Source organism: Vanessa atalanta, chromosome 7, assembly GCF_905147765.1.
Source record: "Vanessa atalanta chromosome 7, ilVanAtal1.2, whole genome shotgun sequence".
Lineage (NCBI taxonomy): Eukaryota > Metazoa > Arthropoda > Insecta > Lepidoptera > Nymphalidae > Vanessa > Vanessa atalanta.
This window is the reverse complement of record NC_061877.1, coordinates 5,441,813-5,456,424: the sequence shown is the minus strand read 5'-3', so window position 1 is coordinate 5,456,424 and position 14,612 is coordinate 5,441,813. Positions and strand designations below refer to the sequence as shown.

The 14,612-nt window shown below is 30.2% G+C and overlaps 1 protein-coding gene across 7 annotated transcripts in view; it reads right to left on the bottom strand.

The window, feature by feature from the left end:
* The window catches only part of LOC125065139, a 77,841-nt gene extending 65,217 nt beyond the window's left edge, over positions 1-12,624 (bottom strand). For 4 of the 7 annotated variants that reach the window (XM_047672596.1, XM_047672600.1, XM_047672601.1 and 1 more), the window contains exon 1: positions 8,720-12,619. In XM_047672596.1, coding sequence (XP_047528552.1) covers positions 8,720-12,218 — 3,499 coding nt within the window. In that variant the 5' untranslated portion in view covers positions 12,219-12,619. Of the gene's footprint in view, positions 1-8,719 lie in introns of all 7 variants that reach the window. The other 3 variants (XM_047672603.1, XM_047672602.1, XM_047672598.1) reach the window with 3 other exon arrangements.
* Positions 12,625-14,612: the final 1,988 nt, after the last annotated feature.

Below are 14,612 nucleotides of genomic sequence, written 5' to 3'. Positions count from 1 at the left end.
CTGTCTTTTTTCATACGATGTAGATATTGTGGTTGTCTTCGTACAACTTAAATATATATACATAATATAATAAAATTAACTTAGTATTATTAAAAGATTACATTTTAATACAGTACTCGATAACTACTATCTTTATATTTTTGACAAGATGTATTATTTTTCTTTGTTTTAGTGTATCGTTTTTCACTAATATTATGATACGCCTTGTAATTCTCTAACACTGGAAGACCGGCACAAACTCAGCCGTTATTAATTCAACCGCAACTTTAATTAATCTTACCCACTGCAGATTCTCCCACGGCCCTACCGTCCGACTATGAATTGCGACTGACATGACTTATCACTAGGACGAAGTTGTAGTGTAACTTCTGTCAAAGGGTAACATATATTGACGATACTTGCTCAAATTGTTATACGTAATCTTACCAGTACGTAAATTAAATTTATTGACGATATCTCATATTATACTTATCTAAATATCTTCAGTGTTGTTATAATAAATCAGTCAAATTGTTGTCAGAGAAATCTTCCAAGGCTAATTATTATAACTATGTGGTAAGTAATCTTTTATTGACGCTTCTTTGAAAGCATTTCTATTCGGTCCCCAGGGGTAATAATATCTTATATTTATAATTGTAGGTACGTTCCAGGTTAAACATATACTATAATATGTTAAAAGGTAATATTACAATGTAATAAGAAAATATAACACCAACCGAATGTTATGTTTCTATACATTTTTTATTGTTCAATTCTTTTAACACGAGCATTTTATACATAATATAAATAAACCAAAACAAAGTTACATTTGATTCTTATTCACTTGTCACAGGGTTTATATTTCAGTGACAAGCACGATGGTAAATTTTCCTTTTCTCCCAAAAGGACATCATGCGAGCTGATCGATTCACAATACATGTAATGGCGCCATCACTCACGACTTGTTATAACAGATAACGCATTAGTAATATTTTTTTTGGTAGATGGCACGTAAAACAAGTGTCATTTTTGTAGCTACGGCTTATAAATTACTTTTTATTCCGTACCTATTTGTGTTACAAGCTTTTATTTAACTTCACCTGTTTGAGGGTGAGTCATCTTCGTATTGAATTTCAAAACAGTTCCGGCCGGTTCACTAACAGAAGTACGTGTATAACGTAGGAAGCATTATTGAAAATCAAAAAATAGATAGGTAGGTACATTTTTAATGGAAGATCATATTTCAAACGAGATATATGGAAATTCTGTTGTTAGAAACGGGAAATTCTAGTGTTTCGGGAAGTGGTGTTGTGAGATTGTATTTGTTAACACCGAAATAAATTATCGCCATGTAAAAAGATAACCAAAGCATGTTTCTCACAATGTCCAACGTTTGAGAAAAATTGGTATGTTCCTGATTTTTTATCGATGGAAATCGGGACTAAAGAAAACTTTTTAATCCAAAAAATCTCATACTTTATATCCAAGTCTCTCTATTTATCTGATTGTACCGTAGTGGTCTTATATAAATCACACTCAAAAGATTTTTTTTTTTTTTTAATTAATCTGTGAGAATAGTATATTATTATATTATAGCTTTTGTGTATCTTAGATAGATTACATTATTATATGTCATAATTTTATAAATTAGATATAATTAAATAATTAATAAATTTAATAAAAACTATATTTTACGAATACTATGCAATAATTTAAACTGTTTTTTTTAGGATAGTTACGTTATTGTTAGGAATACATCATATATTGAATTATTTTGTACAGTACGTCAGAAGGCTTTGTTAGAGTAGGGTGACTACGCCGGGGGACTTTATCGTAATAGTCAGTATATAGTGTACCTAAATAGTAACCAAGATCACATGATCAACAAGTATATAGTAATAACTATACAAGTATACAGTTATAATAATGTATATGACAAGGTATTTATCAAGCCGTCTAAAATATATGTGATATAATATTGGCAAGTTTAACTAAAAACTATATTTACCTGCGGTTAGTCAGAGGACATTGTGTAATCATCCGTTTAGTCTTAGCAAAATAGACATCTTGCGGCGATCTCTGAGGTTTACGTTTGACGTTTCATCGTTATAAACACAGATGGCGCTTTAACAATATATAAATAATATACATTTTGTATTTACAATGATGCGAGACAATTTTATTAGTGACTGCAACATTATGGCATAAATAGAAAAACGCATTCGTAATACATAAAATATATTAGTCTATTTTTCTTATTAATAAATAACAATTAAACTGGCCACGTACAACTAATAACTAACTAATAAGTTTTTATTAAAAATAAAAATAAAAAATAATTAATCATCTACGTCGTGAATGTATCAAATTTAAATCATATTTAATTATTCACATTCTACCATTTAGGTGTTTCTAAAATGTTTTTGCCTTAAAACGTCTCGTTACTTTAATAAAGGTAATATTAATACATAATTATACAAAATTATAAATAATCCTATTTCTTAAATATGTTTAGATATGAAACAATATAAATCACATTAATTGAATGCTAATTAAAAATAATCAGTTAAGAAGATTATCTTCCGTTAAGTATTTATCTTTAATTGAAACAACGTAGTCTTATAAATATCTAGTTTTGCTTAAGGCGTTATATTTCTTTCTTTTCCTTTTAGATTAGATAGACTAGAAGTATATATTTTTATACGTGATGTATTTTTATTCCTTACTTTCAGAATATCTTTATCCGATTGGAGTTTATCAAACATAAATTTTTATTGTTTGGTAATTTTTGTACTATAGTGAAAACTTGCTTTTTATATGAACATTTTCCAATATTTAATTTGTTACGGCCTGGCACTTTAATAAACGTGTGTCGTAATTTTGTTTTAATTTTTTATCAATATTGTCACCAAGCTAGAATTTTGCGCTATCTTTGCATTTTCGTATTTGACTATTACACGCTGTTTTATAGTGTTGTAGTAGCACTTTTTTTCCTGTTAATCTAGTCAGCCCAGAAACCCATAAGAAATGTCGTATTTAAACGTCAATTTTATAAAAAATAGTTCTGCTATTTGGAAAACATATTACTTTTGCATTTATGTGTATGATTTAATGTATAGGAAAATATTTTTATTAAATACTAAATAATATTTAGCTACTTTTCTGTTCTTATTAAACAAATAAAATCTATTACATCCTCGGATCTCAACTGTTCATATTTACTGAAGTCAGTGTTCACACCATTAAAAATAAAACAAGAAGTGAGACTCTTTGGTCCGTGCAATTAAAAATAATTGTTCAGGTAGAAACCATTTCACGAAAGCGATGGGCTACGTATTATTCGTTCTAACAGTTGGAAAATTCTTTGCTTATAAATAATTTATTTTAAATTTCACAATATAATAATAAACTTAATCTAAAAAAGCTTGAAGTGTATTTGGTAGAGGTATGGCAGGTCATGTTTTGATTTACCTCACTTAGGAAAAAGCAATCACGTTTTTAAAAACATGATGATTTAAAGTGCTAAGCAACCTTAGTGCGTCATAATTTTATTATTGCATGTTTTCCTTGTAGGTGATCTACCTACCAGTAATATTATGATTTAAAATCTTACGATAATGTAATTTTATATTTCGATGTTATGTCTCGATATTTATATGCATTTTGATTTATATCAGCTATCAGTAGTGCGAGTGTCCCCGACCCCAGATGACGTCACTTCCGCAGTCAAATCGTTTCCGGCACGCCTGCGGGCTCTTTGACATTTACTCTTTTGTTATGGACCCCGATACTTCGAATTAACTATATGAAATGTGTACTTTTATTGCTTTAATTCAACATTTTATTTATTTGTTAATTCATAACTATTGACGGACGCACTTGAAAATATGACGAATAGTGTTTGACGTTGATTGGTTTGTACACTATAGATTCGATCTTAACGCTTTCGAATAGTATGCCAGTTACTTTTTATTTATCATTATTAACAATTGAAATTATTCTTATTCCAAGGCCAATGACAAATAATGAGGTCATTTGACAATAAATAAATAAATAAATAAATAAATATAAATAAATATTGGACAACATCACATACATTACTCTGATCCCAATGTAAGTAGTAAAGCACTTGTGTTATGGAAATCAGACTAAAGCACTTGTGTTATGGAAATCAGAAGTAACGACGGTACCACAAACACCCAGACCCAAGACAACATAGAAAACTAATGAACTTTTTCTACATCGACTCGGCCGGGAATCGAACCCGGAACCTCAGAGTGGCGTACCCATGAAAACCGGTGTACACACTACTCGACCACGGAGGTCGTCAAAAGTAATATAAAATGTCAAGGCGAAATTTTGCTTAAAAATATAGTCAAGTATTCATTTAATATCGCCGCGGTTCATCAAAAACCTAAATTATCATTTTAATTTGTCATAGAATTTTCTTCATCTGTCTATTAAGAGATATCTTTAGAGGGCCTATATATTACTGAATTAATCATCAAGTTTCTGTGAGTAAACACTAAACTATCGTAGGTCACTTGTTCGCAAATAATCTGTAATCAATATTAATAAACAACCACGGAATAATCAAGAAACATGTATTATTTTATTTGTTATTTACATATGATATATATAGTACGTACTAATAGTTATAGCTTTATTGTATATAACTATTTAGATTTCACCATGTGATATATATTATAATGCATTCAATTGTTTTCTTTTTCAGATGTCTGCAGTAAATACATCAATGTCAAATATCGGTCAAATATGTATTCCTACGAAAATAGATTTGCTTTACCACTTTTTCGATGGATCGAAATCGATGTTTTTTTGTAAAATAGTAATTTCTTAAACATCTTTATTAAACGTTATTGCTCTAACCCCGGGGCCATAACGTGATTTTGAACCTTTATAAATAAGCAACATACCGCGATTTTTTTTTCAAATATAACTTACATCTTTATCTATTTAACTTGAGGTAATTTTAGATCCTGAGATTAGCCTGTTGAATGAAATGAAGAATCTATACTACACTACTCTTTGGCGTAATAATATGAGTAAGATCATCTTATCTATCTTATCTCATCTATCAAAACACATTTGTTTAGATATAAAATGTGTAAATTTAGAATCATAGACTGATAATAAAATTGTTTATTTAGTAGTGTACCTATTATTGTTTAATATTTAATTTAAATGTGTCACATACGTACGTTTAATAAACCGTTTCATGTAAAAATAGTAATATTTATACGTTAAATCGGCGAATAATTTCATACATATAGCAAAAGAAAAGCAATCTTTTGCCTTGTGATACAATTTCCGAAACATTGATTTAGAAAATATTTTAATTTGGAGAAACAGAAGATCTAGATCTACTGTTTCGCGCCTTGGGAGAGCAAATGTCAAGCATTGGATTACGATAGTCTGTTGATGGAGATTGCTTTGATATCTATACAAATTAATTTGAAAATTTAATTAATAAAATCAAACGGATAATAAAATATAATTCTAATAAATTAATCGTTAGATTAATCTAACTATTATGTTATTACTATTGAGAAAGATTATATTAATATAGAGAGTATTCAAGATATCGTTATGTCTTTATTTACCTTTCCCGGCTTAGTCTAGTCTAGTACATATTTGTTTTTCACGATTTAAGTCATTTACTCCTAATTAAGTAATAACAAAAAAAACTTGATACACCCATTAAAGATTGTTTTGTTTTCGTTAAGATTATTGAATTTTAGGATAGAAGCGTTTGAAATCGCGGGGCACAGCTAGTCGTAGAAAGAAAAGTCTAGAGTTATTTAATATTCCATTTCTAGAACAATACAATAAACTAGTTACATTCACGGTCAGCTATTTTTAACGCATCGTTCGAAACAGACAATGTCACTCGAAAGAATTTTCCACTATACATTGAAAAGATTTACTTCCTTTTATTTTTTAAATCACTATAGTTTTTTCGCGCCTACTTAAGCTAAAGCTAAATAATATCCGAAGAACTAAAACATAAAATAGAATCAACATTGTTTCCCGTGATATATTTTATGGATGTTCAGCCTATTTGCACTAACAAAACAGTCTTCAGTAAAATTTAGAGCAATGAACCATCAATAGAGCTGATACTCTGTGTAATTGAAAACAGCAACATAAATATGCACAAAACGACAATATTACGAAATTTCTCATGCGCTAAATTAATGTAGGTAACATGAGCGGTATGTTTATCGTTTTACATTATACTACAATAGACAAGCTATTCCTGATACTATGCTCGTTTTTTTATTAATTATAGTAAAGTAATTTAATTGCAATGACTTTAATCTTGAGAGCTATTCATAAATAATTAAAAAATATTCCTCAACTCGTATTAAGTCTGTCTAGGATTGTCTAATGTATAAAATTTATCAACATATCTTTGTTTTAATTATTTATTTGCTACCACTGGCTGTTCTCAAAAATGCTAATAAGTACAACCACTTTGATGACATTAGTTCGCCACTAATACACTTGATTAATGAATGTGCTTAGCTAAATTACTCTGACTATAATGTCGGAAATTTGGGAGTTTTAGTGGATAAAAATCCTACGTAACCCAGTTAAAGAGTAACAGATTATCCGACCTCAAAAAATTGTAGCTCCATCTACTCTGCCGGTACCATACTGGTACATTAAAAAATATGATGCATTCTAATTTCTTACACTGAAAAAGTTAACCTCGTAACGACTATTTGAAGTTTATGTATTCATTTAATAAAACGTGTAATAATAATTTAATAAACAATTTTTATAAAGACAGAATATTTTTAAGGAAAAATTGAAGTTGTCTTCCTCATTGACGTAAACGGAAGCCTATCTATAATAGCTTATTCTAATTTAGCCAGACCTATTTACTCGTTGCAACTAAACATGATCTTTGAGAGTGAATGGAGCGCCAGAAAAGTAACACCTACTTGCCAACGTGTATATGCTAGAACATATTTATTTATAGCAAGTTAATGTTGTATTACGATTCAGAATTTCAAAAACAGAATCTCAAATAACTCGTATTTATAGAAAGTGAAAATAAATTGAATTCCGAATAAACGCGAAATATACGATTTGGATACGAATAAACAAATTAAACATAAGATGATAGTTTCGATCATTGCATCATCGAGCAAAATGCAGACATTTATAAAAATATTCGATATCATTCTTGACATCACCCGTTTTGATGACCAATGCATACCATTTTCGTTTCAAATATATTAAAGTTTATTAATTATTTCGACGGTCATATTGGATCATGTATTTATCGCGTAAAGTAGATGTTATTCGCACGTTAATTGAAATTCCATCGCATTCCCTGCATAATTGACTGCGACGAGCAACTACGATCTATAATCCCATCAAGCTTATTACCATCAAAGTTAATTAAGATAGACAGCTACCAAATTCTAATCAAAATGCACGTCGAAATGTTCATATTCTATTAGTTAAGAGAAAAAAAACTATTACATTATCATTGAATTAGAGTAATAAGATGTAACAAAATAGATTTGTAGAGATAACTACGTTACTTTAAACATATCATAAATCGGTTGATGAATCTCAGTATAGGAAAATATATAAATACATATATCGTATGAAATGATTAAGCATAAAGAAGTTTATTATATTAAATTCATAGAGTCGTATTTAAATCCATTTCATTTTAAAGGTAAAACTATATCAACACAAAACTATAGATGTATCCTTGGTTTTATAAAGAAATGTTCAAGACAATTGATAAATTAATTTCACGATCAAGAAGTGACAAAGGGCGTGCGAAACAAATCACAGGAATGAGTTTGCGACTTTGAGTCACCAAAGGCCATTTAGTACCGATTTAGACGATCCAAATATTTTCACGGACGACGCACTTGGTTCACAGTTCCTTACTGAAGAAAGGGGTAAAATAAAATACATAATTGATTACGCTGAAATTTTAGTAAAGATAAATTAAATTATGTTAGGAAATTCTTTAGTAACGTTTACAGCCCAGAATTGAAATAATATTAAGCTATCATATCACACTGGTGTTGCATTGATCCTAATGATTTATTTATCTGTTCATGTTTTCGTCAATGTGATAACACAGTTATCACGCGACCTCACACTTGCAAACAGCTGTCTGTCACTTAAGTTATAATTGCAACGAAGTCATATCTGTGATATAAAACTATATATGTTTCATAGTAAATTAAATAGGTGCAAACAATTCAATTGATACGATTTTAATACATAATTTATGCATCAAGCACAAACAGTCTCAATTAAAAATTATGATTTTATAAGTCGTAACCTAAATTTTGTTTCTAGTGTGTCATAATATGTTTTAAATTCTATTAGAAAAACTTCAAGTTAAGTGTTTGCTTATATGTTTTTGTGTATCACACAATCAGAACGGTCTGAACAGAACTAGCCTAAGATTATTTACAAAATAAATGTAGATATATAAACTTACCTGATTATCGGATAAGAAGTATGGCAATTAATTTCATATAGTCAATAATATTAATTCAACATCCATGCAAAAACACATACACGAAAACAACTAAAGCTAAATATTAAATTTTAACGTATTAGTATCACTGTTTTCGCAAAAGTCTTAATAGAAACTTGCCAACTGTTAATACTAAAATAACCACTGCACAAAAGACCACAACATGAGCAGATGCTTGTTCGGAATCCGACTCACCAGTACAACCATTTTCGTCGCCCTTATCATTTACAGTAAATCTCACAAATTCTTGCATATGACTAGGCAGTTTTTGAACATCCTTTTCTTCACCGGATTCAATCACTTTAATTTTATGTTCTATTACTTTTGGTTCCCTATAAAAATTATTTCCTTTCTCTCGCTCGTCTTCAGTTTCGGGATCTTCAATACCTAATTTACACCATCTTTCTTTGGCTTTTGATATAAATTCCTGTTCTATACGATTGTTCATTGAATTAAAACTTTCCAGTGCTGGCATACTTTTTGATGTTGCATTGCTGTGGATAGGTGTTTGGGTGATCTTGATAACTTTTTGCTGTTTCCTTTGCTCTCTTTCAGCCATTTGATTAACATATTCGGAATACATTTTTTCTCTAAGTAATTCTTCTTCACTACTGCTAAACAAAGAGGATATTTTACTTCTCTCTGGACGCGTAGGAGTTTGATGGACAGAAAAATACTTTTTTGAATAATTATTATTTTTTGAATCAAATGTTTGGTCGTAACTGCTTTCTTTATCTGAAAACATTGGAGCTCTAGGACCTCTATAACTTTTTTTAAAATTTTCCTGCTCTAATCGACGGATCTCTGCATCTACTTCCTTTTCTTTTTGGCGAATATATTCCATTTGTTGATCGCATAAGTCTTTAGGCAGAGATGGTCTGCGAGGCCTGATGTCTTCGTTTTTAATTTTTTGGTCTCTTAAGTTCGTACAATACCTATGCATGTTTTGAATTGAAGTAATATCACTTTCGATTTCTTTGCTTAAATTGCCAGTGGAATAATGGAAATATTTCTTGCTGTTTTGCATAGTTTGAAATGATTTATCCCTAATTCCAGAATCACTCTCATAACAATAAGAAGACATATTAGACCTACGCGGTGATACATATCTCGGACTATTATCATATAGCACTGGTGGATAATGTTTATTTCTTGTTGGTATTTCTGTCGTGTCAATTTCTTCTAATAGTCTTTTTGAATATGATTCACTGTTATGTTTTACTTGTGATGATTTAGAATTTACATTTGATGTGGTAGATGAATTTAATTTTGGTGAATTAGACGTATCACGCAGTAAAGCTAATAATCTGCTTCCAGTTTGCGATTTCATTGGAATCTTTTCTATAGAATTTCCACTTATTAACTCTTTTTGATTATTTTTGTCTTTTTCATCAGTTCTGCTGATGTATGGTTCAACCTTTTGGGGTATCTCATCTTTTTCTATTACTGTATTAGTCTTTTCCATTAACATTTTTTGAGATGGAGATAAACATTCATAAATTAATTCATTACGTGCTGGCACAGGAGGTTTATTTTGTTCTTCTTTAGTCATTTTCAGCGATGACTTCCTTGGTTTTATTGGAGGAGGAGGCAATTGAATATTTTCTTTACGGGATTGAGTTGTGCTTGGGATAATCTCTTGAGATTGTGAAGCAAGAACGGTATTTTGTAAACGCTGAGATACATAAGCTAGTTCTTCTAATATCTTTTCTCCGAATGGAAAAGAAGAAATTTTTTTAAGACATATGTCCCTTAGTGTCGTAGGACAAATGTTTTTGTTGCTTATATTTTTATCAATTAATGGAAGTTTTGTAGTGACGCTATGAAGCACATCTTTTACGTGACTAGCACTTGAACTTTTTTCCATATTTTCTTTATTTATATTTTCATATTCCTCGTCATGTATTAAATTGGATACGTCATTAAGGGAAGAATGTGTTGGATTATATTTAGCTGTACATTGGGAAGAATCTATACTGCTAGAAGAATCTTGACGTTTGAATGTGTCCTTTGAGCATTCATTACTATTTTCAGAATCAGAAGTGACTTCTTTTATCAAGTTATTTATAGCATCATTCAGTTCGCACTTAAGAACTTTTATTTCAAGATCATATTCGTCTATGTCATTTGGAGATTTTTTATTTATTTTTATTTGTTCAATTTTCTGTTCTAGGTCACAATTTTCTGATGATATATCTATGTTTTCGTCCTCCAAATCTTTAACGAATAAATTTGTTTTTAGATTATCAGTACTTAAAACAATAATTTCATGGCTATTGCTATTCGAATGTGGATCATTGTACGAAAAGTCACATGTTTTTGTATCATTTGAGTCTTTGTTATTTAATAACTGTAGATTAATCTTATCGTCATTTATATCATTTTCTCGAGGTTCTTTAGCATTGATATTATAATTTTTTACTAAAAACGTATTTGAAAGCATTGTTTCTGCATCGGTTACCTCAATAGTTGGAGTTATTATGCGCACAGATGTATCAGTTTCTTCACCTTTACTAAAATCATCATTTGCATCATATATGGAACTAGTACTACTGGAAGAGTCAGTCAAATACACTAATTCAGCTCCAGACAATTTTTCAACAGTCTTGACGGTCCAATCACCTCGTGCTTCAGAAATTTCAGGCTCCTTAAGCTTTGCATCTACTCGAATACATTTTTGCGGTATTAAATGTCTAGATGTTTGGGTCGTAAAATCAATATTTTCATTTCTAAGATTTTGTTCTTTTTTACATTCAAATACCTCATCTTCCAGTTCCTCAGTATCACTTTTTTTATCACTTAAATATGAGTGGCGCTGTGATGTTTTAGAAGATCCGCTACTTCCCTCTTCATCAATTACGCCTAAAGATCTTGATGTTCCTGCACGAGGGTATATAATATCTTCAGTAAAGCCCTTTCTTCGAAGTCTGTATTTTACTTCGCGATTAATAAGCTGTTCTATTTCTGTTTTAATATCTCCTGCGTTAAAATTTGTAGAATTTGTGGATAAGTTCAATGTTTGTAAGTAATTTCGCAAGGATGATTCCTCTTCTGGGCTGAGAGCTTTAGTGTGCTCACATTCAGCAACATTGAGTGGTATTGTTGTACTCGATAACACACCTTCGATCAATTCTGTTTGGGGTAATTTAAAATCGTCTACATTTTCCCATTCGATATTTGATTCATTGTGTGTTACTATTGCATGACTACTGTCAATAACAGAGACGTTAATTTTTTTATCACTTTGATTACTTACATCTTCAGTGATTTCAACTATGGTAGGGCTATCATCATTATCACAACTCTTACTTTTCATTCCATTATCTAATTTTGGCTTTATTTTAATAGTTTGGTCAGGAGTTTCAACGATATACGACGGTAATACAAGAGAGTCACCATCACTATTTTGCTTTCTTTGTGTCGTATCGCATTGTTGTGCTTCATCTAAAATACTTATTTTAGACTTGATATCCACAGGTAAGTTCTCACATGTTAAGTTCATCGGTTCATCACAATCTTCTTTAACTATTTCGTTTTTATTTTCATTTGTGACTTCCCTCGTAACATCCGAGCTAGATTCCACAACGGTAGTTTCATTTTCTTCTATATTATTTTTATTTACATCACTTCGATTATTTTTATTATTCTTCCGTTTATTTTTATTATTTTTGCGTCTCTTTGGCCTTTCAGGCATAATTAAAATAAATATTAGTCACTTTTATCACTATTTCACTTCGGTAATCAATGAAAAACCTCGTAAATTTTTAATCAGTTGTGATCTCACACGTTACGAAATACCGGTGTTTTATGCGTAGGAGTCGTTTCGTTTACAAGTTAATTCTCATGATAGGGATTTCGCGTCGGTCGTCACAGTCTATGTCGCGTAAGGGTTCGTGTGTTTGAATTGAAACGAATTTCTTTTTCGCAAGCGCGCCCGGTCACGGCAGTCGTGCGCTCGCGCCGCGATTTACTAATAATTATAAATGGGTTGAAGTGCGCAGACGCGCGCTGTGGACTTTATTTTTACGCGGAGACATGTACGCGAGCGGTACGCGCGCGACGAGCCGGCCACGAGGGGAGTCCGCCGACGGCTGCTCCATACTAACACGCATCTATATTATCGCCAGACGCGATTTAAATTAGTTATTGCTAATTAGTATTGCTCACACAATACTTTCCCATTTTAGGGGTGAATAACGGAGAGGAACTTAACAAAACAATAGACTATAAGTTATATTTGGAATGAACTGTCACGCTAACGAAATATCAATCTATCTGTATGCCTTCTTTGGATTTAACATATTGAAAAATAATTCAACATTTTTATTACACTGATAAGTTATGTTTTGAAAATACTTTATTACATTTGCATGAAAATAAATACACAATATCTCAGCGATTAAATAAATGAACGAATAAAAAATAAGAATGTTATCACCTTTCTTGATGACCTTCAGTGATATAAGAATGTATTGATTCTAACCGACGACATCTTATGATATAATATGAATATTGAATGATAATATATAGTGAAACAATTTAAATTGTTCTAATAAATTGTCTTGTTACTCAATATTAATATATATTTTTGTTATTTAATTTTCACATTAATCTTAAACGTTCACTTTTAATACAATTGTAACAATGTGTATGCCTCTAAAAATTAATTTAATTATTTACTATAATACGAAGTATATATATGCATAATTTGTTATAGTTCACAAAACAATGTAACTTTTTAAACAAGTAATTACTCTAATCAAACTAGATTTAAATTTATACGTTATAAATTTTCGTATGACTTACTTTTAAAGTTTAAGTTAACGTAGTTCAACTTAGTATTTAAACAACATTCAACTAAGAATAACACTGATGTTTTAAATATTGCCTAAAAATCTTAAAAATATCTTTTTAGTGACTTCAATTGCCATGTAAATGGCAACAATAGACTGTGTTGTCATATGAGTGCACGACGTTCTTATTAAATTTGTAATAACAGTTAAAAGGAAATAATAATTAATACAAGAATAATGTAAAATTAAAATACCAATGATATATTTAAATATTGGATAGCAATACATTTTATTGGAACATATTTATTTTTTAACTTTATTTAGCTAAGAATTACAATTCAGTTTAAAAACACATACATTTAAATAAAAAAATTAAATAGTAACATGAATGAATGCAACGGTTCTTTATATTTTATTTTGTGTCTTGTAAAGTACATATATAATACCTACCTACGTTTTATGTCATAAATATGATGACTCTGTAAGCTACTAAAACGAAATTTAAAAAGTATCTTTGAAAAAAGATGACTATATCGTTTGAATAAAAACAACTAGTAATAACAGCTTAGACTCCTACACGACGATTTTGCAATGAATTGGTACACAAAGCAAACCCAATATGGAAATAAAGGATGTTGGATATTACATGTAGTTCGTTACTAGCGTGGGCTAATATTAGACTAACGAGCCCCTACGTTTCTAGACTTGCAGGTCATCTAGATTGATTGAACGCTTCCACTGCGCAACGTAATCATGCATGTTATATAGGCGTTAAGAAAAAAGGTTTAGGGTGGAAAACCGTTTTTGATGTTTTAATAACATTTTTATAAAAATGTATAATTATAAAATTATAAATAACAAATTTAGAACATTTCTTCTATATGGTGTGTTTGGAGGAAGAAGCACTTAATTATTTTTTGTTTATCAAGTTAATTGTCAATGTGGGTGCTGATTCTGTTGTACCTTTGGTTACCCACACTAATAATACGAGATAGGCGGGATAGCGTGTATTTTTGGAATTGATGCCTATTCATTTTTATTGCAATTGATAGTTAAAAGCTTAATGATAAACAATGAAAGAACTCATGGCTCTTGAAGTGTTGCCTATTCGATCAGCTGATTGTTTTACCTGAGAAGATAAAATGCTATTGGATTTTTCAACACAGCTTTTGGTAGGACTGCCAATATTGCGCTCTCTTTCTTGCTAACTAAAAATAATATCATGAATTTTAGGTTAATCATTGTGTAAAACAGACACAGCATTATTGATGCTCAACTCTTAGCGATCATAGTTA